The sequence below is a fragment of the Pristiophorus japonicus genome, chromosome 1 (genome assembly GCF_044704955.1).
Source record: "Pristiophorus japonicus isolate sPriJap1 chromosome 1, sPriJap1.hap1, whole genome shotgun sequence".
In the NCBI taxonomy this organism is placed as follows: Eukaryota; Metazoa; Chordata; class Chondrichthyes; family Pristiophoridae; genus Pristiophorus; species Pristiophorus japonicus.
This window is the reverse complement of record NC_091977.1, coordinates 201,704,725-201,726,689: the sequence shown is the minus strand read 5'-3', so window position 1 is coordinate 201,726,689 and position 21,965 is coordinate 201,704,725. Positions and strand designations below refer to the sequence as shown.

The 21,965-nt window shown below is 46.1% G+C and overlaps 1 protein-coding gene across 1 annotated transcript; it reads left to right on the top strand.

Moving 5' to 3' along the window:
* Positions 1-765: 765 nt before the first annotated feature.
* LOC139240690 (cholesterol 25-hydroxylase-like protein 2) lies at positions 766-1,758 on the top strand. Its single transcript, XM_070869238.1, has one exon. It carries the CDS (start codon positions 766-768, stop codon positions 1,690-1,692), a length of 927 nt encoding a protein of 308 aa, XP_070725339.1. The 3' UTR covers positions 1,693-1,758.
* The last annotated feature ends 20,207 nt before the right edge of the window (positions 1,759-21,965 follow it).

Genomic DNA, 21,965 nt, shown 5'->3' with positions numbered 1-21,965 from the left:
CATACAATTAGATAGATAGACAGATAGTCAGACTGATAAATAGACAGACAGACATACAGACTGAAAGATAAACAGACAGATAGATCAGTGCATATTTAACTACCTTCAGAAAGATGCTGATCCAAGGCACCAAGGTTTAACAATTGCCAATCCATTATGCTCTAAAAATGCTGGAAATACTGAGGATGGGTTATATGCATGAAACGTTAACCTTTTCCACCCTTTTCCACAGAGGCTGGCTGCCCTGTTGAGTGTAATCACCATGTTTCTGCTTCAAATTTCCGGTATTGCAGCCTTTGTTTTGCCATTTGGCTCCGAATTTGAAATAAACAGCTCTGGCGACCATTACCACAATCCTTATTCCGATTGCTAACTGCACGATGATAAATTACAAACTGTCATTTTAGAACTGGTAATTATGCACATAAATTAACTTGACGGGGTCGCCTTGCATCGTGCTCGCAATTTATGATTAAACTTGGAACAATAATTTGGACTCCAACACGATATAGCTTTACCAATATTTGAAAACCCCTCTGCGCGATCTTGTTGTAGTTTCCGGCGTCAGACACTGGCTGTGAGAGGAGCCCCTTGTTGCACAGGGTTTAAATGTTACATTGACATTTACACTTAGCGGCAGCGGTTGGAAAGTGTCCCCTTGGGAAGGACGCCAGGTTTGACTGGGCTGGCCGGCTGTGCCACCGATTGCTTCGCTTCATTTCCCCTAGCCCGGGCGATGCGGAAGGAGGATCCTCTCCCCTTGCGATGGTTTCTTCCTTCAGTTCCGGCAGCTTGCTCGCCCCTTGCCTGCAAGTTCTTGAGCGCGCCAACCTGAACCAGTACCTGCCGGAGGAGTCCCTGCTTCAGCCCCTCTGGGACTACCTGCGCCACCGCCACCAGGACAGCCTGCGTTCGCCTCTCTTCCCGGTCATCTTCTCCATCTCTGCCTACTTCAGCTTCTGCGCCGCCTTCATGGCCCTCGACCTCCTGGCACTCAGGTGCCCCGCCATCAACAGCTACAGAATCCACCCCGAGCAGCCCGTCACCCGGGACAAGCTGCTGAAGACCCTGGGGCTGACTTGCTACAACCACTTGGTGTTCATCCTGCCGGCGGCCACGGCTCAGTGGTACTGGCGACCACCCATCCCTCTGCCGGCAGAGGCCCCCGCACTCTCCGAGCTGTTGGTCGGGATGCTGAGCTGCACCATCCTCTTCGACTTCCAGTGCTACATCTGGCACCTGCTGCACCACCGAATCCGCTGGCTCTACACCACTTTCCACGCCGTCCACCACGAGTACTGCGAGCCCTTCAGCTGGGTGACCCAGTGCCTGTCCGCCTGGGAGCTGATCAGCGTGGGCTTCTGGACCACCCTGGACCCCCTGCTCCTGCAGTGCCACTGCCTCACCGCCTGGGCCTTCATGCTCGTCAACATCTTTATCTCGGTGGACGATCACTGCGGCTACGATTTCTCCTGGTCCCTCCACAACCTGGTCCCGCTCCGGCTGTTCGGCGGCTCCCTCAAACACGATGCTCACCACCAGAAACCCGCGACCAACTTCGCGCCTTTCTTCTCGCACTGGGACTGGATTTTCGGAACCCATAGCAAGAACAAACACTCGCCGGCTGTAATGGCGGGCAAAAAGGGGAGAGGGCATCACCCCTCGGGAACGCTGACTCATTCAGCGGGTTAAAAACAACCTGCTGCTGGAAACACTCAGCAAGTCAGGCAGCTTCTCTGGAGAGAGAAGCAATTGCGATCAATGGCCTTTCCATCAGTTCATTATTGAGTTCTGATGAAAGGTCACCGCCCTGAAACTTTAACTCTGTTTCTCTCTCCATGAATGCTGCCTGACCTGCTGAGTATTTCCAGCATTTTCTGTTTTTATTTCAAATTGCCAGCATCGTAGTATTTTGCTTTTGTTAAAAACATTCTGCTTCTTGTTGTTGCAGATTTATACCAAGACTAGCTATGCTACTTGCATCAATAGCCACCCACCACACACACACACCTTTTAATCAAAGGTATAAAACTGCATTAAATACAACTGCGTTTTAATACATTTCCGGTCATTTCTCTAAGGTAAAGCATTTTAGTGCTGTTTGAAGTGATGGCTTTAAACTTTGAAGAGTGGTTTGGTGTATATTGGTGAGTTTTAAATATGCACGGGAATCAACTGAACTACAGTGAAAGCAGTGGACTTCCATGAAGTCTTCATCAGCTGTCAGTCAGCAAATTGGACTCAATATCATGGGTTATGTTGAACAGTTCTCTTCAAGGTCACATTAGTACAACATTGATGTTACCAAGCAAGCCCACCCGAAAGTGAATTGGATAAGTAGCTGGAGGCAAAAAAATTGCAGAGCTACGGGAAAAGGGCGGGGTAATGGGACTAGCTAAAGTGCTCTTGCAGAGTGCCGGATGGGCCGAATGGTCTCCTGTGCTGTAACTATTCTATGATTCTAAGTGAATGTTGCCAAATCGGGCATGTAAACTTTCAAGAACACCTCTAGTCAAGTGGAATGATTAGCCAATGGATGCAATTTCTAAGCTATGGACTGCTGTATGGCATCAAAAGTGGACTCCAGTTAGGGTCTAGCTACGTCAATTATCGACCTTAGGTCGTCACTGTGTCAACTGGCAACAGCATGTTACCATCTACCAACAACATATTGCTGATCCATTACCTGCAGTCGTTGATCATTATGCTACTTGTATTTGCTGCTTGACAATCCCAAAATGTACTTTACCAACCAGCAAACACCAGATGGAGGGATCAGCAAAAGCAGTCATGTGTTTCTTGAGCTGATCAACAACTCAAGACCGTCATATATTTGTTTTTTGTATTTTTTTGTGTTTTTTTTGGGGGGGGCCCTAAAACTGTAAATCTACAAGTGCCCCCTATAAAGGGGAGGGGGAAGACCGTCATATAACTCTTTTAGTGAGTACAAAACACACATTAGATCGAGTGCCCCCCCCCCCCGATCTGGGGGACACTCCAGACACTTATACCTATCCTCTTTTTTTGTTTTTTTGGGGGGTTTTTTAAACATTTTTTGGGGGGGTTTTTGTGATTTTTTGGGGGCAATAAAATCATAAAGTTTACAAGTGCCCCCTATAAAAGGGGAGGGGGACACTAAAAACCCCAGCAATTAAAACAAATTAAACTTTAAATCATAAAATCAAATTAAAATTTGGTTGCCGGGCGTGATGATGCATTCCAGTCCATCCGGCGCCCACCTCTCGCAGAAGGCCACGAGCGTACCGGTGGACACCGCGTGCTCCATCTCTAGGGACACCCTGGCCCAGACCGTCATATAGATCGAGACTTGTTTTACCAGCTGCCTGATCAATATCACAAGGTGACAGAAGCATCTGGTGTCACCTTCCTGAGTTCACTATGACCACACCAGCCTTGTGTAACTGTTTGGTCGATTGCCTTGGTTGCCAAGGGAGAAGGGCCACAATAATTATTTGGTATTTTCATTGCAATGACATGTGCAAGCAAACTAATGATGTTTTTCTGGTGCCTTGAAAGATTTTGATGCGATTTGTGCAGTACAATGTGTTTAGCAAATAAAATGCAGGTTTGCCAATTACTTTTTGAAGACAATGCACCTTTAATAAAACATTTCACCAGTTAGCTAATGCAGCCAAGAAAAAAATAAATATGGTTCTTATCTCAATTATTTCTTGCTCTTGGCAGCTGAATGTAAGGCAAATCTAAGACAATAAATTAGAGACATTGTTGATAGAAAAGCATGTTCTTTTCACTGTTAGAAAAATGTGACTGCATCTTGCCAATATTGCTGTATTGATTATGCACATCATTACTGTACCCAAGGCTGTACTTGTCTCTGTTTCTCCTCCAAATAGTGAATACCCCCATTATAGATTTCAGGCCTGGCTTAGATAGTCCCTTGGATTCAAGGATGCTAGTCAGTCCTATAAATTGTCAAGTTTTATATTCAGGAGTGCACCTGTACTGCCCAATATATAATCATATGCTAGCACTACCCAGGACAGTAACAATAGTATCACCTTTGTGATCTGAACTGGATATTGTGTCTTTCATAGTGCCCTTATATATCTTTCTCCAATCTTTCAATAGTTGGACTGAAAATACTTGAGTGAGATGAGGCTAGATACAAATTGTTAAACTGCTTTATTTTATGGACAGCAGATGAATCCACAGAATGATGTTATAATAAAAATGCACTTACTTCACTAAATTAAAACTCCTCTTTGTGAATAAAGGAAATAATAAACCAGATAGCTCTGTCTTGATTAGTACATTAAATACACTTGCTATTAGTCCATCTTCGCATTAAGCAGACAAAAGCTTAAATTCGCTTGGTCAGCATGAGTCTTGCAATAAACTGTCATGGCCTTTCTTGCCTTTTTTTCAAGCAGAGCAATCCCAACTAACTCCTTTTTCTCACTTTTTTTGCTCACAGGAAGTGGGACAGTGTAGGAAGCACGGTCCTTCTAACTTCTTCCCCACTGAGTGATTTACCAGTCGGCTTGTCTCACAATGACTGCGACCTTCTTGACACAATTACCTTGATTTTTACAAGAAGGCGGGAAGGATGCGGAGGAGCAAGTAAAAGGCGACAAACCCGGCAACATTGGGAACATGGAGGCCCTGCCAATCTTAACGGTAGGATCTTGTTTGAATAAATATTTCCAGATTCCTGCCCGACACCCGGCCAGATTGACTGCCTGGCCAGCGGGTGGGAGTGGAAATTTGGAGGCAGGAGGCTGTGGCCAGGAATCCAATGGGAACAGTCCAAGACAGTCAGTGGGGGGAGGTGATTCGCTGGCTTTGCAATGGGAGGGGCAGATCGGGGTATCCAGTGGATGAGAGATCGAGAGAATGTCGGGTATGGGGACTCAAGGACTCCTTGAGGGACCTGGGCCGAGCACTCCTGCTCCTCCTGGCCCACAAGGAGTTCAAAACAGGGAATGTTTTAAAACTTACCTGGACCGCTTCTGGCCAGCCAGCTCCTCTCAATGTATTGCTGCAGACAGCGCGGGACTCCCCCTGTGGTGAAGTGAAAATTAAGTTGCAGTGCTAATGACATCATCGAGCTACAACTTTTGACTCTTAAGTAAGGCCCCGTTTGCTTTCAGCAGGAGCCTCGCCCAGGGCCTGAATCGCTGTTGTTAAAATTATGGTGGCCGGGAACGTGGCAGGTTGGAGGAGGGATCTGGATTTTTAGGATTTTAATCCCTTGCCCGACATTTTCCTGCTTGTCGGGGGTGGGGGATGGGTTTAAAATCAAGGTACATGAGTCAAGGATGTTAATTTACTCTTAGAGATTGATTTTGACTTTTGAGTCTTTCGTATGGTAGTAGCAAAGCAAATCAAATGTCAATATCTAAGTTGGATATCCAGGCCAAAGCTTCCGGTGTAACAGCGTGGATATCCTGTAGGCTGTCTGAAAATTTCCTCTGAGGGCAGTGCTCAATGATGTGCTCCAAGGTCTGAATAGGAGCTCCACAGTCACTTCCATCTATATAGAAGCATCTACCATGACCAGTTCTGAGGCAGTTGATGGTTGTTCACTGTTTGCGGGGAAGATTTGATCCTTCGGTTGTATTGTGGGGTCCTCTATAAGGAATCCATTCCATATGTTGCAGTTCTTCCAAGCATTTCACCATCGATCATCAGGACTGCGGGGAAATTGCTGAAGGGCTTCGGCAACGGTTCAAAAAGGCTTTCTAATTTTGAGACTGGTTGGTGATGCATTGTTTAAGCCAGCCTGGATCAGCATGTCTTTGCTGGTGTAGCGGTTGTATTCTCTGGAGACTGCATATTCGCAGCATAGGTGTGGTGGTGCAATTTTTGCTAACACGAGGAACCAACGTTGATGCTAATAAAAGTGTACCGGTGATAATTCTCACAGGAATTCAGCTGGACATCAACGGATTTGACATGCGGACTTGATAGCCCTGCTGGAGAGCAGTAACGCACTGTAGAGTACACCAGTGCAAGTGCTGCCATATGGAGGGTTTGAGTGGCTGCTTCCCATGTGGATCTGGCGAGTTTCTGGATCAAGTTGACTCTACTCTTTAGTTTCTTCCCAAGGTCTGGAGATGTTGTCTATATGACAGGATATGATCAAGCGTGACTCCGAAATAGGAGGGTTTTTTGGCATGGTTTACCTTTGCGCTGCAAAAGGAGACTATCAAAGCTTGGTTTGGTGCCAAATCGGTCATGTAAACTTTCAAGAACACCTCTAGTCAAGTGGAATGATTAGCCTACGGATGCAATTTCTAAGCTATGGACTCTGCTGTATGCCATCAAAAGTGGACTCCAGTTAGGGTCTAACTACGTCAAATATCGACCTTAGACAGGTCGTCACTATGTCAACTGGCGACAGCATGTTACCATCCAACAAGGTGACAGTCTTTTGCGGGTTTGGCCGGAATCACCATTGGTGGAAGTAGGCCTCCATCCTCTGTAAATCACTGGTCAGGGTCTCTTCGGTGATGGACAGATTTGTGTTTTCCATGGCCAAGTCAATGTCATCTGCATATATGAACATGCGGGACATTGTTTTAGAAACAGAAACATAGATAATTGGTGCAGGAGTGGGCCATTCAAGCCTGCACCACCACTCAATAAGATCATGGCTGATCATTCACCTCAGTACCCCTTTCCTGCTTTCTCTCCATACCCCTTGATCTCTTTAGCTGTAAGGGCCATATCTAACTCCCCCTTAAATATATCCAATGAACTGGCATCAACAACTCTCTGCAGTAGGGAATTCCACAGGTTAACAAATCTCTGAGTGAAGAGGTTTCTCCTCATCTCAGTCCTAAATGGCTTACTCCTTATCCTCAGACTATGTCCCCTGATTCTGGACTTCCCCAACATCGGGAACATTCTTCCTGCATCTAACCTGTCCAGTCCCGTCAGAATTTTATATGTTTCTATGAGATCCCCTCTCATCCTTCTAAACTCCAGTGAATACAGGCCCAGTCGATCCAATCTCTCCTCATATGTCGGTCCTGCCATCCTGGGAATCAGTCTGGTGAACCTTCGCTGCACTCCCTCAATAGCAAGAATGTCCTTCCTTAGATTAGGAGAAAAAAACTGAACACAATATTCCAGGTGAGGCCTCAATAAGGCCCTGTACAACTGCAGTAAGACCTCCCTGCTCATATACTCAAATCCCCTAGCTATGATGGCCAACATACCATTTGCCTTCTTCACCGCCTGCTGAACCTGCATGCTAACTTTCAATGACTGATGTATCATGACACCCAGGTCTCGCTGCACCTCCCCTTTTCCTAATCTGTCACCATTCAGATAATTTTCTGCCTTCATGTTTTTGCAACCAAAGTGGATAACCTCACATTTATCCACATTATACTGCATCTGCCACACGTTTGCCCACTCACCTAACCTGTCCAAGTCACCCTGCAGCCTTTTAGCATCCTCCTCAGCTCACACCGCCACCCAGTTTAGTGTCATCTGCAAACTTGGAGATATTACACTCAATTCCCTCATCCAAATCATTAATGTATAATGTAAAGAGCTGGGGTCCCAGCACTGAGCCCTGCGGCACCTCACTAGTCACTGCCTGCCATTCTGAAAAGGACCCGTTTATCCCGACTCTCTGCTTCCTGTCTGCCAACTAGTTCTCTATCCACATCAGCACATTACCCCAATACCATGTGCTTTAATTTTGCACACCAATCTCTTGTGTGGGACCTTGTCAAAAGCCTTTTGAAAGTCCAAATACACCACATCCACTGGTTCTCCCTTGTCCACTCTACCAGTTACATCCTCAAAAAATTCTAGAAGATTTGTCAAGCATTATTTCCCTTTCATAAATCCATGCTGACTTGGGCCAATCCCATCACTGCTTTCCAAACGTGCTGCTATTTCATCTTTAATAATTGATTCCAACATTTTCCCCACTACTGATGTCAGGCTAACTGGTCTATAATTACCCGTTTTCTCTCTCCCTCCTTTCTTAAAAAGTGGTGTTGCATTAGCTACGCTCCAGTCCATAGGAACCGATCCAGAGTCGATAGACTGTTGGAAAATGATCATCAATGCATCCACTATTTCTAGGGCTTCTTCCTTAAGTACTCTGGGATGCAGACTATCAGGCCCCGGGAATTTATTGGCCTTCAATCCCATCAATTTCCCTAACACCATTTCCCGCCTAATAAGGATTTCCTTCAGTTCCTCCTTCTCACTAGACCCTCGGTCCCCTAGTATTTTCGGGAGGTTATTTGTGTCTTCCTTCGTGAAGACAGAACCAAAGTACTTGTTTAACTGGTCCGCCATTTCTTTGTTCCCCATTATAAATTCACCTGAATCTGACTGCAAGGGACCTACGTTTGTTTACACTAATCTTTTTCTTTTCACATATCTGTAGAAGCTTTTGCAGTCAGTTTTTATGTTCCCGGCAAGCTTCCTCTCATACTCTATTTTCCCCCTCCTAATTAAACCCTTTGTCCTCCTCTGCTGAATTCTAAATTTCTCCCAGTCTTCAGGTTTGCTGCTTTTTCTGGCCAATTTATATGCCTCTTCCTTGGATTTAACACTATCCTTAATTTCCCTTGTTAGCCACGGTTGTGCCACTTCCCCATTTTATTTTTACTCCAGACAGGGATGTACAATTGTTGAAGTTCATCCATGTGATCTTTAAATGTTTGCCATTACCTATCCGCCGTCAACCCTTTAAGTATCACTCGCCAGTCTATTTATTCTAGCCAATTCACGTCTCATACCATCAAAGTTACCTTTCCTTAAGTTCAGGACCCTAATCACTGAATTAACTGTATCACTCTCCAACTTAATAAAGAATTCTACAATATTATGGTCACTCTTCCCCAAGGGGTCTCGCAAAACAAGATTGCTAATTAGTCCTTTCTCATTACACATCACCCAGTCTAGGATGGCCAGCCCTCTAGTTGGTTCCTCGACATATTGATCTGGAAAACCATCCCCAATACACTCCAGGAAATCCTCCTCCACCGCATTGCTACCAGTTTGGTTAGCCCAATCAAGATGCAGATTAAAGTCGCCCATGATAACTGCTGTACCTTTATTGCACGCATCCCTAATTTCTTGTTTGATGCTGTCCCCAACCTCACTACTACTGTTTGGTGGTCTGTACACAACTCCCACTAGTGTTTTCTGCCTTTTGGTATTCCGTAGCTCCACCCATACAGATTCCACATCATCCAAGCTAATGTCCTTCCTTACTATTGCATTAATTTCCTCTTTAGCCAGCAATGCCACCCCACCTCCTTTCCCTTTCTGTCTATCCTTCCTAAATGTTGAATACCCCTGGATGTTGAGTTCCCAGCCTTGGTCACCCTGGAGCCATGTCTCCGTGATGCCAATTACATCATATCCGTTAACTGCTATCTGCGCAGTTAATTCGTCCACCTTATTCCGAATACTCCTCACTTTGAGGCACAGAGCCTTCAGGCTTGTCTTTTTAACACACTTTGTCCCTTTTTTAATTTTGCTGTAACTTGGCCCTTTTTGATTTTTGCTTGGAGGGTTTCTCTGCCCTTCACTTTTACTTTTCTTCTTTCTATCTTTTGCTTCTGTCCCCATTCTACTTCTCTCTGTCTCCCTGCATAGGTTCCCATCCCCCTGTCATATTAGTTTAACCCCTCCCCAAAAGCACTAGCAAACACTCCCCCTAGGACATTGGTTCCGGTCCTGCCCAGGTGCAGACCGTCCGGTTTGTACTGGTCCCACCTCCCCCAGAACCGGTTCCAATGTCCCAGGAATTTGAATCCCTCCCTTCTGCATCACTCCTCAAGCCATGTATTCATCTGAGCCATCCTGCGATTCCTACTCTGACTAGCACGTGGCACTGGTAGCAATCCTGAGATTACTACCTTTGAGGTCCTACTTTTTAATTTAGCTCCTAGCTCCCTAAATTCGTCTTGTAGGACCTCAAGCCATTTTTTTACCTATATTGTTGGTACCTATATGCACCACGACAACTGTCTGTTCACCCTCCCTCTTCAAAATGTCCTGCACCCGCTCCGAGACATCCTTGACCTTTGCACCAGGAAGGCAACATACGATCCTGGAGTCTCGGTTGCAGCCGCAGAAATGTCTATCTATTCCCCTTATAAATGAATCCCCTACCACTATAGCTCTCCCACTCTTTTTCTCGCACTCCTGTGCAGCAGAATCACCCACGGTGCCATGAACTTGGCTGTTGCTGCTCTCTCCTGATGAGTCATCCCCCTCAACAGTACCCAAAGCGGTGTATCTGTTATGCAGGGGGATGACCGCAGCGGACCCCTGCACTACCTTCCTTCCACTGCTCTTCTTGTTCACCCATCCCCTATCAGGCTGTGTACCCTTTACCTGCGGTGTGGCCAACTCACTAAACGTGCTATTCAAATCATTCTCAGCATCATGGATGCTCCAGTGTGAATCCACCTGCAGCTCCATTGCCGCAACGCAGTCTGTCAGGTGCTGCAGGCGGATACACTTCCCGCACACGTAGTCGTCAGGGACACTGGAAGCATCCCTGACTTCCCACATAGCATAGGAGGAGCATAACTCATGTCTGAGCTCTCCTGCCATGACTTAACCCTTAGATTAACTTAATTTGGCAACGATAATGCTAAAGGTTACTTATTGATAAAGAAAAGAAAAAGAAAAACTACTCACCAATCACCAGCCAATCACTTACCCCCTTGGCTGTGACGTCACCTTTCGATTTCTTTCTACTTCTTTTTTGCCTCCTTGCTGCAGCTGCACCGGCTCGCCTCTCCGATGTCCCGCTGGCTCCCGATGCCTGTTGGGCCTCTTGTAGGCCTCACCACACTGCCACTCCGCCTCTCCGACGTCCCGCTGGCTCCCAACACCTTTTGGGCAGATCACTGGTGTAAACATCGAATAACATGGGTGCCAGGACAGAACCCTGTGGGAGTTCGTTATTCAATGTCCTATATCTGCTCTTTTGGATGTCAGTGTACACACGGAAGCGTTGGTTTCTAAGCATGGAGCTGAGAAGATGGATCGTTGTTCTGCAGGGTAAATGGTGGAGAGCTTGAAAAGCAGTCCATGCTTCCATACTGTGTCATACGCCGCTGACAGGTCCACGAGTGCTACGCCAGTCTTGAGCTGGCACTGGAAGCCTGCTTTGACGTGCATTGTTAAAGCTACCACGTAGTTGCAACAGTTACAGCCACTCCGGAAGCCCGCTTGCTCCTTGGGAATGGTTGGCTCAATGATGGGAGCTAGTCTGTAGAGCAGTAGCCTCTCCAGCACTTTAAAACAAGTGCAAAATAAGGAAATCAGGTGGTAGGCTTCACAAGCATATTACCCCTGCTTCAGGAGTGCAATTATTTTAGTCTCCTTCCAAATTTTACCAGTTGCCAGTACCTCAGAGAAGGAGCTCAACCATCTCTTCACTTTGGGTCCCAGTGCTTTTAAGAATTCTGGGTAGACATCATCTGGACCAGCAGCTTTTCCAGATTTGGTTGTCGACAGTTTGCGTTTAGTTTGTCCAAGGTGACTGGGTCAGACATAGTTGACGATCTTTGTGCCATGATCAAGTTTGTCGAAAGCTGCTGCTTCATCTGCCTTCGAAATTATTTGTCTACTGGAACCTTTGATGTTTGTATCAAGTGGGATGGAATGGTGTCTGCTCTGATGGTCGTCCTGTGTGTAAAGGCGGGGTTTGCCCCACCAAGTTGACGGAGCAGGGTCCATATTTCCCTGCTGGAGTGAGTGAAGTTAGACTTCTCCATAAGGCTTTCCACCTTTCATGTCTCACCGAGTTCAAGGATTCCTGCATTGCAGTGGTGTGATTGGGTTCTTGTTCAGTGAATACTCCTGGTAGAGAGCCTCACTTTCTTCCGTCCAACAAGGAATATATGTTTTTCTAAACCACCGAGGTTTATTGCATTTTGCGACAGCTTTAATAATTCCGTTGAAGGTATTGGTGGTTGGTGTCAACTGACCTTTAGAAGGTTTCTCAGTCTGTTTTTTTTAAGTTCCATCAGTGTTGATATAATGACAGGAATTTCGATGCCAACGTTGAGGATTGAGGGCATGTGTTGACTATTGGGGAAATTGTCGAGTACAATTCTGGAGATGATGATTGGGTTTCCTTTGCTGTCTTTAGAGAGGAAACATAAGTCTGGGTTATTCTCTTTGCCACCTTGATGAATGAAACGTACCTCAATCTTTGGCGTCAAAAAGGAGGAATCTGTTCTCTAGTGATGCCCACTGTACAATTGTTTCTCCATTATAGTTGGCATCCACATAGCCCCACATTTTGTGGTGGCTATTAAAGCCTTCGAGATGGATGAATGGATGTTAACTAGGAAGGAGCAGTGGGTCAGGTCACTTTACGAGTGGTGGTTTGTAGACATTGGAGATTGTTAGCTCTCCTACACGTATTGCTGTAGTGAAAATTCTGGCGATACTGGTATGCTCAAGTTCAGTGCAGCCTTCAATGCCTTTTTAAACACAGCATGCCAGGACATATTTGGGGTGGTTATTGATCAGGTCAAAACCTGCGATCTGTCCTCTTGTGTCAAACTGGTGAGTGTGTTCAATGTGTGTTTCATAAAGCACCAGAACATCAATATTTTTGAGTGACTGACCAGTCTGGCTGACATTGAATTTGGCCAGCGAGCTGCATCAGGAGGATCTTCGGCTTCAGGAACGTCAGCTGGCTGGGACATTGGTAGAGGCCTGTCGGAATGGATTGGGGATTGGCTATGGGAAAATTGCTTATTCCATTGACCCACATAGTTTGCAGAACTTAAATTTATCAGTTACTCCTCATGAGTAACTGATGCTTACTTCACACTACTAAGTCAAATATTGAATGACAGACTATTCAAAATCTGTAGAAAAGCTAAATACTATGTGTTATGTCTTGATTAAAGAGTCAGACTAGATGCTGCAAGCTCAAAGTAAGATGTGACCGTAGTCCTTTATTACAGATCTCAGAGTGCTTCTCCAGCCTGTGAGGCCTCCTTATATATAGGTGCTCCCAAGGGATTGTGGGATCCCTTGGGACTCCAGTTGATCTGGGGCCTTCCTTTCCCTGGTTGATCATCTCGGTGCAAATGCTGGTTTTGATGAGTCGTTTATTGGGCCCTCGCTGGGCTGCTTTGTCGCTGGGCTGCTGGGGGTGGTGAGTCCTGCTGGACTGCTACGGGTGATGGGTTCTGCTTCGTGGTCAACCGCTGGGTGGGTTGCCATTTGTGTGTGTGTTGGAGGGTCGAAAAGGGTAGAGTCTATTGTAGGTTGTTCTGGATAGTCCGTAAATCTGAGTTTGGTTTGGTCCAAGTGTTTCCTGCAGGTGAGTCCATTTGAGAGTTTGACCACAAACATCCTACTCCCCTCTTTGGCCAAAACAGTGCCAGGAAGCCACTTGGGTCCTTGTCCATAGTTCAACGCAAATACAGGATCATTTATCTCAATTTCGCATGACACACATGCGCGATCATGATATGTATTCTGGTGAAGCCGCCTGCTCTCTACCTGTTTGTGTAGATCAGGGTAGACTAACGAGAGCCTTGCCTTAAGTGCCCTTTTCATGAGCAGTTCAGCGGGAGGAAACCCGGTGAGTGAGTGGGGTCTTGTGCGGTAACTAAGCAGGACTCAGGATGAGCGAGTCTGCAGTGAGCTTTTAGTTACTCTTTTCATGCTCTGCTTGATTGTTTGAACTGCTCGTTCTGCCTGACCGTTGGACGCTAGTTTAAACGGGGCAGACGTGACATGTTTGATCCCATTGCGGGTCATGAACTCCTAGAACTGGTGAAGCTTGGCCCATTGTCACTTACAAGGACATCAAGCAGGCCGTGCGTGGCAAACATGGCCCGTAAGCTTTCAGTGGTGGCAGCATATGTGCTTGCCGACATTATCACACATTCAATCCATTTGGAGTAAGCATCTACAACCACTAAGAACATTTTTTCCAAGAATGGATTTGCATTGTCGATATGGACCCTAGACCACGGTTTGGAGGGCCAGGACCATAAACTTAGTGGCGCCTCCCTGGGTGCATTGCTTAACTGGGACCATGTATTATATTTGTGCACGCAGGACTCTAGTCTGCATCGATACTGGGCCACCATTCGTGGGATCTGGCTATCACTTTCATCATTACGATGCCTGGGTGGGTGCTGTGGGGATCACTAATGAAAGTGTCCCTGCCCTTTTTTGGCAACACTAACTGATTACCCCATAGGAGACAGTCTGCCTATATAGATATTTCATCTTTGCGCCGCTGGTACGGCTTTATTTCGTCCTGCATCTCTTACGGGACACTAGTCCAACTCCCGTGGAGCAAACAGTTTTTTACTAAGGACAGTAAGGGGTCCTGGCTCATCCAGGTTCTAATCTGTCGGGCGGTAACAGGTTATTGCTCACTCTCGAATGCTTCCATTACCATAACTAAATCTGCGGGCTGTGCCATCTCCACCCCTGTGGTGGGCAATGGCAGCCTACGGAGAGCATCGGCACAGTTTTCTATGCCTGGCCTGTGGCAGATGGCGTAGTTGTATGCGGACAACATGAGCGCCCATCTCTGGATGCGGGCCGATGCATTCGTATTTATCCCCTTACTTTCAGAAAAGAGGGATATAAGTGGCTTATGGTCGGTTTCCAATTCAAATTTGAGCCCGAGCAGATATTGATGCATTTTCTTTACCCCGTAAACACACGCTAGCGCTTCTTTTTCAATCATACTGTAGGCCCTCTCAGCCTTAGACAGACTTCTGGATGCATAAGCAACTGGTCGCAATTTCCCAAACACACACCCGACCCCATACGACGACGCATCACATGCTAGTACCAAACGCTTACATGGATCGTACAACACAAGCAATTTGTTTGAACATAACAGCTTCCTAGGTTTCTCAAAAGCATTTTTATTGGCTTTTACCCCATATCCATTCATCTCCTTTATGCAGTAAAGAGTGCAGGGGTTCTAACAATTTGCTAAGACCCGGTAAAAAGTTACCAAAATAGTTCAGGAGTCCTAGAAACGACCGCAGCTCCGTCACGTTCTGTGGTCTCCGTTCTTGATTGCCTCCATTTTTGAATCAATGGGCCTGATGCCCTCCGCCGCGATTCTTCTCCCCAGGAACTCCACTTCAGGCACCAGAAAAACGCACTTCGAGCGTTTTAGCCTGAGCCCCACACGATTAAGCTGACTAAGAACCTCCTTCAGGTTCTGCAGGTGCTCGACGGTGTCCCGACCTATAACCAAGATGTCGTCCTGGAAGACTACGGTGCACGGGACCAACTTCAGCAAGCTTTCCATATTCCTCTGGAATATCGCCGTGGCCGATCGAATCCCAAACGGGCATCTGTTGTAAATGAAGAGACCTTTGTGTATGTTGATGCTGGTGAGGCCTTTCGATGATTCCTCCAGCTCCTGCGTCATGTAGGCCGAGGTCAAATCCAGCTTTGTGAACATTTTCCCCACCACCAGTGTCGTAAATAGGTCGTCTGCCTTTGGTAGCGGGTATTAATCCTGCAGTGAGAAACGATTGATAGTTACTTTGTAATCACCACAGATTCTGACGGTGCCGTCTCCCTTGAGGACTGAAACAATCAGACTGGCCCACTCATTGAATTCGATCAGCGAAATGATGCCCTCTCATTGCAGCCTGTCCAGCTTGATCTCCACCCTCTCTCTCAGCATGTAAGGTACCGCTCTCGCCTTGTGATGGATGTGTCGTGTCTCCGGAATCAAATGAATCTGTACTTTTGCTCCTTGGAACTTCCCAATGCCTGGTTCGAACAGCGAGGGAAACTTGCTGAGGACCTGGGCACATGAATTGTCATCGATGGATGAAAGCGCTCGGACGTCATCCCAGTTCCAGCGTATCTTTCCCAGCCAGCTCCTGCCGAACAGCGTGGGGCCATTGCTCGGTACCATCCAGAGTGATAACTCGTGCACCGCTCCATTGTAGGAGACCTTTACGGTAGCACTGCCGATTATGGGAATCAGTTCCTTTGTGTACGTTCTCAGTTTAGTATGAATGGGAGTCAGGATTGGTCTTGAAGCCTTGCTGCACCACAATTTATCAAAAGTCTTTTTGCTCATTATGGACTGGCTTGCGCCCGTGTCCAATTACATGGACACCAGGAGTCCATTTAATTCAACCTTCAACATTATCAGGGGACACTTTGTGGTAAATGTGTGCACCCCATATACCTCTGCCTCCTCTGTCTGAGGCTCTGGTTCATCGTGATCTGTCCTCCTCTCCAACATGGTGGTTTGCAGGATTAGCAGTGTTTGCAGCTCGCCTGCACATACGTTGGAGGTGTCCCATTGTTCGACAGCCCTTGCAAACGTATCCTTTGAAGCGGCATGAATGGAAACGATGATCACCCCTGCAACGCCAACAAGGTGTTAATGGCTTTGTATTCACCACATTGATGGTGGACTCTGAGTCATCTGCGGACGTGCAGCTCCAGGCGTGTAAGTCCTGCCATGTACATTTCGATTCAAAAACAACATTACTTTGTTCACAGTACTTGCAGCAGCACTCGTGTGCTGAGAGATTTGTTTGGTATTGTCACTGGTGGCGATAAACGCCTGGGCCATCGCTATGGCTTTACTCAAGGTTGGGGTCTCTACAGTCAAAAGTTTGCGAAGTATTACTTCATGGCCAATGCCAAGTACAAAGAAGTCCCTGAACATGTGCTCCAAGTGTCCTTCAAATTCGCAATGTCCTGCAAGGCGCCTTAGCTCGGCGATGTAGCTCGCCACTTCCTGGCCTTCAGACCTCTTGAACGTGTAGAACCGATACCTCGCCATCAGAACACTTTCCTTCGGGTTTAGATGCTCCCATACCAGTGTGCACAACTCATCATACGACTTGTCTGTGGGTTTTGCTGGAGCGAGCAGGTTTTTCATGAGGCCACACGTTGTTGCCCCGCAAACGGTGAGGAGAATCTCCCGTCGTTTGGCAGCGTTCGCTTCTCCTTCCAGCTTGTTGGTCACGAACTATTGGTCGAGTCGCTCCACTAAGGTTACCTAATCATCTCCCTCTGAAAATTTCTCCAGGATGCCCACGGTTCTCTGCATTGTTGCGGTGGGATTCGTCATCTGTATCTCGTCGCCAGTTGTTATGTCTTGAATAAAGAGTCAGACTAGATACTGCAAGCTCAAAGTAAGGTGTGACCGTAGTCCTTTATTACAGATCTCAGAGTGCCTCTCCAGCCTGTGAGGCCTCCTTATACACAGGTGCTCCAAAGGGATTGTGGGATCCCCTGGGACTCCAGGGGATAAGCCCTCTGGTCATTAGACATGGTATTTCCAGGTTTACATACATAACACTATGGATGCTGGAAATCTGGAATAAAAACAGAAAATGCTGGAAATACTCAGCAGGTCAAGCAGCATCTGTGGAGAGAAAAACAGAGTTAATGTTTCACGTCGATGACCTTTCATCAGAACTGGAAAAAGTTAGAGATATAGCAGTTTTTAAGCAAATGTAGGGACAGGAAAAGGGGGGAAGGGAGGAAAGAACAAAATGGAAGGTCTGTGATAGGGTGGAAGACAGGAGAGATTACAATGACAACAACAACTTGTATTTATATAGCACCTTTAACGTAGTCCCTAAGCGCTTCACAGGAGCATTATAAAACAAAATGTCACATCAAACCATATAAGGGAATATTAGGGCAGATGACCAAATGCTTGGTCAAAGCGGTAGGTTTTGAGGAGCGTCTTAGAGGAGGAAAAAGGCGGAGAGGTTTAGGGAGGGAATTCCAGAGATTAGGGTCTTGGTAGCTAAAGGCACAGCCATCAATGGTGGAGCGATTAAAATCAGGGATGCGCAAGAGGCCAGAATTGGAAGCGCGCAGCTATCTCGGAGGGTTGTGGGGCTGGAGGAGATTACAGAGATAGGGAGAGGCGAGGCCATGGTGAAATTTGAAAGCAAGGAGAAATTTTAAAGCAAGGCGTTATTTAACCGGGAGCCAATGTAGGTCAGTGAGCACAGGGTGATGGGTGAACGGGACTTGGTACGAGTTAGAACACAGACAGCTGAGTTTAGGATGTCCATCCAGTACTGGATGTTGGACAAGCAGTCGGACAATATAGAGGCAGTGGAGGGGTCGAGAGGTGTGGTGGTGAGGTGGAGCTCGGTGTCGTCAGCCACTTTTTTTTTTATTCATTCATGGGATGTGGGCATCGCTGTCAAGGCCAACATTGATTGCCTATCCCTCGTTGCCCTTCAGAAGGTGGTGGTGAGCCGCCTTCTTGAACCGCTGCAGTCCATGTGGTGAAGGTACTCCCACAGTGCTGTTACAGAGGGAGTTCCAGGATTTGACCCAGGGGAACCTGGCATTGTGTTTTTGGATGCTGCTGCTGAGAGGTAACATGAGAAATAGGAGGGGGCCAAGGATAGATCCTTGGGGGATACCAGAGGTGATGGAGCGGGAAGGGAACCCATTGCAGGTAATTTTCTGGCTATGATTAGATAGATAAGAATGGAACCAGGTGAGTTCCTGATTAAATGACAAAAGTGATATTGGTGGAAGGCAAAAGGAGACAATAATGGGATAAGAAACAAAAGATGGGTCTAGAGGAGGTGTAAATGGGAATAGCAGAATCATTACCAACAGCTGCTGCCTGAAAAAATGGGGGCAGTGGTTATGATCTGAAATTGTTGAACTCAATGTTGAGTCCAGAAGGCTGTAAAATGCCTAATCAAAAGATAAGATGCTGTTCCTCAAACTTACATTGAGCTTCATTGGAACATTGTAGGTGGCTGAGGACAGAGAGGTCAGAGTGGGAGTGGAGCAGGGAATTAAAATAACAGGCAACTGGAAGCTCGGGTCACACTAGCTGACTGAACGGATGTGTTTCACAAAGTGGTCACTCAATCTACGTTTATTCTCCCCAATGTAGAGAAGACCGCATTGTCAGCAGCGAATACAGTATACTAAATTGAAATAAGTACAAGTAAATCGCTCTTTTACCTGGAAGGAATTTTTGATTCACTGGATTGTGGGAAGGGAGGAGGTTAAAGGGCAGGTGTTGCATCTCCTGTGCTTGCATGGGAAGGTGGCGTAGGAAGGAAATGGGGTGTTTGTGGTGAATGAGGAGTGGGCCGGAGGTGTCCCTTCAGAATGCTGAAAGGGGAGGGGAGTGGAAGACTTTTTTGGTGGTGGCATTCCTTCCTGAGTCATTTTTTTGCTTCTGTCGTAAATGAAAGTGATCGACAACTTCTTACCGTTGATTGGAATTCCTGGTCATGTGAGAATTACAGCTCATAGTATGCAGCCGTGTTCAATTGCTTACAGCAGCAACAATAATAAGAGACCGATAAGAACCTTGTCGAGGAGCTGAGAGGGCAGGGGGGCCAGTCCACATTGATTTTTGTCTGGAAATGGGATCATAAAGACTGAGCTCCAAAAAGCTCATTGTCCGAAATAAGGACAGATGTTTAGCTGTATGAAATCCACTTCACAGCTGGGTCTTGGATCTCTCTAGTGAAGCAAAGGAGGTCCTCCTGCTGCAATCCTAGGATCTCGGAAACATAAAGGAAGACTGTCTTATGTCTTATGAACACATGTCTTATAGACAGCAGACAATTTGGATATGGAAATTGCTATAGCTGCTAAGTGCAGACACTGTTGTATATTTTAGTTCCAAACTGCTAACTACTTCCATAAATTTTACTTTTCATACTTAACAACACTACCCAAGTTTAGGTCCATTGATGCTCCGCCACTCTCTTTTTTAGTTTGTAGTTATCTCCAAGCAATCCCCTGAAGGGGACCGATAAGATTTTCTTTTATCTGTCGACATCTAGGTTTTTTCTCTTGGCATGTTATTAAGAAATTTGTTCTTACATTGGTGCTGTTCTTCAGATCATCTATTTTTTCTTTCACTTCTGGCCTGATTCTGAAGGTTACTGAGGCAGTGTTGAAATTGGTATTGACTTCTTTGCCTGTCACTTTGCCATTACACCCAGGATTTGATCAATATAAAATGGAATTGCTGAAACCTGCAGCATTTATAGAACATAAGAAATAGGAACAGGAGTAGGCCATACGGCCCCTCGAGCCAGCTCCGCCATTTAATACGATCATGGCTGATCCGATCATGGACTCGGGTCCACTTCCCTGCCCGCTCCCCATAACCCCTTATTCTCTTATCGGTTAAGAAACTGTCTATCTCTGTCTTAAATTTATTCAATGACCCAGCTTCCACAGCTCTCTGAGGCAGCGAATTCCACAGATTTACAACCCTCTGAGAGAAGAAATTCCTCCTCATCTCAGTTTTAAATGTGCGGCCCTTTATTCTAAGATTATGCCCCCCAGTTCTAGTCTCTCCTATCAGTGGAAACATTCTCTCTGTATCAACCCTGCCAAGCCCCTTCATAATCTTATACGTTTTGATACGATCACCTCTCATTCTTGTGAATTCCAATGAGTAGAGGCCCAACCTACTCAACCTTTCCTCATAAGTCAACCCCCTCATCTCCAGAATCAACCTAGTGAACCTTCTCTGAACTGCTTCCAAAGCAAGTATATCCTTTGATATGATCAGCCATGATCATATTGAATGGTGGTGCAGTCTCAAAGGGCTGAATGGTCTACTCCTGCACCTATTTTCTATGTTTCTATTTTCTATGTTTCTATGTTTCTTAAATATGGAAACCAAAACTGTATGCAGTAACCCAGGTGTGGCCTCATCAATACTCTATATAACTGTAGCAAGACCTCCTTGCTTTTTACTCCATCCCCTTTGTAATAAAGGCCAAGATTCCATTGGCCTTCCTGATCACTTGCTGTACCTGCGTACTAATCTTTTGTGTTTCATGCACAAGTACCCCCAGGTCCCGCTATACTGCAGCACTTCTTCTCCAATTATATAATAACTTGCTCTTTGATTTTTTTTCTGCCAAAGTGCATAACCTCACACTTTCCAACATTATACTCCATTTGCCAAATTTTTGCCCACTCACATAGCCTGTCTATGTCCTTTTGCAGATTTTTTGTGTCCTCCACACACATTGCTTTTCCTTCCATCTTTGTTTCGTCAGCAAACTTGGCTACGTTACACTTGGTTCCTTCTTCCATGCCATTAATGTAGATTGTAAATAGTTGGGGTCCCAGCACTAATCCCTGTGGCACCCCACTAGTTACTGATTGCCAACCCGAGAATGAACCATTTATCCCAACTCTGTTTTCTGTTAGTTAGCCAATCCTTTATCCATGCCAATATATTACCCCATACCCCGTGAACTTTTATCTTGTGCAGTAACCTTTTATGTGGCACCTTGTCAAATACCTTCTGGAAATCCAAATACACCACCTCCACTGGTTCCCCTTTATCCACCCTGTTCGTTACATCCTCAAAGAATTCCAGGAAATTTGTCAAACGTGACTCCCCTTTCATAAATCCAATTGGCAGCCATTTGTTATTGCACACATTTCTTGATTGGCTGCTTCCTCTTCATTCACATGTATAAATATTCAAAAATTAATTCCTTGTTTCCAAAACCATACAAATCTGCCTTCCTGACCACAGTTCACAATTTACACAGCTGAAACTAGCAACTCCCTCATTTTGACTCATCAGAGCACATCTTCTCCCACAATACTTATCTTTGTCAGCTATCATATTTGTATTCATATAAAGCCTAATTTGACATCATGAACTCACACAATAAATAATATAGGGGGGAGTTTAAACCCCAAAAACAGGTGGGTTGGAGTCAAAAGGGATAAATCTGAATCCCGACCACAATCCGCTTCCAACCCGCCCACTTCTGGTTTTAACGAAGGTAGGACAATAAGCCTTGGGAAATTCACCAGCTAAAGGCAGGCGAGGACTGCTGGATCCAGGAGGTAAGTGCCTTTCCACTTTCCTGCTGGATCCAGCATCCTTGCCTTGCTAACCCCCCTCAATCGTACAACACCCCCTGCGCCAACCCTTTCGATCTGCCTCCCGAGGCCTCCGATCC

What these genes read in the sequence shown, in the direction of transcription:
- LOC139240690 (XM_070869238.1), top strand. Translation starts at nt 766, where the DNA reads ATGGTTTCTTCCTTCAGTTCCGGCAGCTTGCTCGCCCCTTGCCTGCAA.